At 32.9% G+C, this 3575-nt stretch overlaps 1 protein-coding gene across 1 annotated transcript; it reads left to right on the top strand.

Moving 5' to 3' along the window:
* Positions 1-205: 205 nt before the first annotated feature.
* LOC107793100 (uncharacterized) lies at positions 206-841 on the top strand. The gene has a single exon (XM_016615388.2). It carries the CDS (start codon positions 206-208, stop codon positions 839-841), a length of 636 nt encoding a protein of 211 aa, XP_016470874.1.
* Positions 842-3575: the final 2734 nt, after the last annotated feature.

The following is a 3575-nucleotide window of genomic DNA, read 5'->3' as shown; positions in this document are numbered from 1 at the left end:
CTTGTCTTTCTTCTAATAATCCAATCAATCCTCCTAGACATCCGTCAGTAGCTTTGATGCATTCAATTTGAACTTGTATATTTACCATCACCCCTTTAATTACTCCAACACAACTGTCCATTATATATATAACTACTGGAGTAATATTTATATCGCATGAAATGTAATTTCTTCTCCTTAATTCCCTAAACAAGTAGCTAGTAAAATGGATGAATATGCATCACAGTACTCAATGTGGATGAAGGGCAAAACAATTCCTCTGGGAGCTGGCTTTATATGGCCTCCAAGATGTTATTCATGTAGCTTTTGTAAGAGAGAATTCAGGTGTGCTCAAGCTTTAGGTGGTCACATGAATGTCCACAGAGGGGATAGAGCCAGACTCAAGCAATCCCTTAACCCACAAAACGAAGCTCTTTCCCAAAGTTTTTCAAAACAATCCCCAGCTAGAAATTCGAAAAGTGCTTCTTTAACTCTTTCTTCAAAATTCTCTCATCTTGCTTATTCTCCTGAAATCAAGGAATTAGCAGCTGGGCAAAAGATCATGTCATCATCTTCCAGTACTAATCAAGATTTGAGTAGATACAAAAAGTTTATTTTGTTGGATGATGATGGAAATTCTTCGTCAGTAGGCGTATCAGCTTCAAAGAGACAAAAAAGCTGCATGGTTTCATCATTGCCTATGCTCCATAAACCATGTTCGAGTCATGAAAAATATAGTTTCACTACTTCAGATTATAAAGTGGGGATCACGACCAGTTCCATGGAGGATATTGATCTTGAACTCAGGCTAGCTATAGGTGATCCACCAGCCAAGCAATTACTTACGCTAGGTTTAATTTAGGAACCAAGAAACATGACTAATCTATCTCTTTTCATCTCATCATATTTTTATTAGCTGGTTTTAGAATTTAGTAGACAAAATTTTAGTATGATGATTGGGCAAGTCATTCAGATCTTTTATGTGTTCACTTGTTATCAATATAATTTATTGTCTCTGTTAGATAAGATTTTGCGAACCATATCTCAAAGAAATGACCTTCTTTTTCCCTTTTATTATTTTTTTGGATTGTCCAATTACGAACCTCTAATTTTAATTTCTTATGCGTGTAATTAATTTCACATCAAAATTATGGGGCAAACATCCGAGTCGTCATTAGAAGAACTTGATCGATCACTTCATTGTAACGCAACCCATCGCCTCCCTCCTAAACTTCCAAAAGTAAAAGGGAAAATACATAAGTTGTACCCTAAACTTGACTCAAATGCATAGTTACATATTTTAACTATATCAGTGATCTTTTACTCCCCCTCTTCCCCGTTCTAATTTAAAATGAACTAATGCCACGTGAGAATATAATACTAGTCTCACAGTGTGAGGTGCTTTACATCACGATAGGGCCGCCTCAACTTCATGTCAAAAATCTTCTAAATTTTTATTTTTATTATTTTTCCTTTGTTTTTGTTTACTCACAAATTTTCCTTTTTCTTTCTTATTTATACACTAATTAGTTACAAATTAACCATTAAAATTCCTCAATAATTAAATCTTCTCCATCACCACAAACCACCTTACGCACCCCATCACTCTATCTAATCGGAAACAAATCACTCCACCCACCACTGATTCACTGACATTTAATCCCACCCCAGAAATAACAGCTAAAGAACGACGCCTAAATAATAATAAGCATTAACCTTTTTACCGCATGGGAGTATATATAAATTGAATGGTTACTTGACTTGTAGTTCCATTTTAAATAGAGTTTAATTTTTATACTTTTGCCTCATCTAAAGTTAACTGCTCAGAATAAGCGTAGTTAGAAATCTGGAAATTAAATAAGAAAAACAGCATACTAGTAAAAACTAAATTATCTTAATAGTGTAAAATTATCCTATAAGTTAAATCCTTTAAATTATCCCCTAATTAATTGGTTTCTAATAAAGTTCCAACATCAACTTTAAATAATATTGTAAATTGGACAAACCTCAATTTTCCTCTCTATGTAACTTATTGTCTATTTGGCCAACCTTCTCCAAAGCCAAAAACACTTTTTTTTCTTTCAAAAAAGTATTTTTTTTCTTCTAAAGTTGAAGTATTTCACCAAACTTGGAAAAAAGTGTTTTTGAGTAGAAGCAAAAGCATTTTTGGAGAAGTAGAAAAAATTAGTTTTTCTCCAAAAGCACTTTTGAGAAAAATACACATAGAAATACTATTTAAAAGCTTGGCCAAACAACAATTGTTGCATAGAAGAGCTTTTCAAATTAATTAACCAAACACAAATTGTTTCTCGCTGAAAGTACTTTTGTAAAAAGTACTTTAAAAAAAAATACTTCTCAAAATAAGCTGATTTTTAAAGTTTGGCTAAACATGGTATTATATTTTCTCTGTTTCAATTTATATGAACTTATTTAACTGGGAATTTAACAAATAAGAGAAGACTTTTGAACGTGTAGTGTAAAATGATGCACATATATTTGTGTGACTATAAATTATTATCTAAAGATAAATTATTTTCAAATATGAGAATGTGTCATTCTTTTTTGCACAAACCGAAATTTTTGGCACTTTTTTCGCTACTTTTGTTTAGATTTGCATGTATGCAATATTAGAAATATGCACTACAAAAGCTATAAAATGACAGTGGATTGCTAAGAAAGAAGCCAGCCAACTAACCAACCTACAACACCTATTCATCACAACCCCTACAAAATCATGGGAAAAAAAAAACAAAAATATCTATCAGAATATTGAAAAGGCCTATCATCATCACAAGTTAATACCGAAGGTTCTTACAGAATACACGGCGACTGCTCTCTTTCAGTACTGTGTCTTCTTCAATTCTTTAAAAAGATAATTGATGGAACACAGCTTTTGACTTAAGTGGGTTCTTGCATAGGTATTGAGAATGTAACTAAATACGGTGGAAATTTATTGATACCCCCAACAAAGCTTATTCTATAATTGGATGGGTTATTGATCAAGACTTTGGCTTCCTTTTGGCAAGTCTAGAAAAACGTTGCTAGCTCCTCTCACGCGGATTAATGAACTGAAGAAGGGAAATCAGAAGGTATGGAAGGGAATACTTCAGAATTTGGTGGGTGCAATAACAGGCGCATAAGTACATGAAGAGTAACTTAGCTTCTTTATTCATGTTTTCCATAAAAAGTAATCAAGTCGTAGGGTTCCATAAAAAGTAATCAAGTCGTAGGGTTTTCTTTGTTTTACTGAGGTGTCTGTGTTTTACTGAGGTGTCTGGTGTTGACGCTTTACAGGTACATCGTCACAGACTTGCACATGGGGCTTTGCAATGTCTGCAGAAATTCATTGCCCCTCTTTTTTCTCTTTTAGTTTCTTTTTGTGGACTTAATTCCTTTTCTTGTTTAATTTCTGAAAGTGCCTAATTTATTTTACTATATTCCAAAATAAATGATATATATCTAAATTCGAAAATAATTCAACTTTAAACTAGTTATTGTACTCATTTTGCTCTTAATGAGAAGCTTTTATAATTCAAAGAAAAGAAAAATTAACTAGAAAATTCTCCTTCTAACCCAATGCTCTCCGGCGCACGTTA

The sequence above is a fragment of the Nicotiana tabacum genome, chromosome 11, assembly GCF_000715075.1.
Source record: "Nicotiana tabacum cultivar K326 chromosome 11, ASM71507v2, whole genome shotgun sequence".
Lineage (NCBI taxonomy): Eukaryota > Viridiplantae > Streptophyta > Magnoliopsida > Solanales > Solanaceae > Nicotiana > Nicotiana tabacum.
Note: the sequence above shows the minus strand (reverse complement) of the source record. Positions and strands in the feature narration are given on the sequence as shown.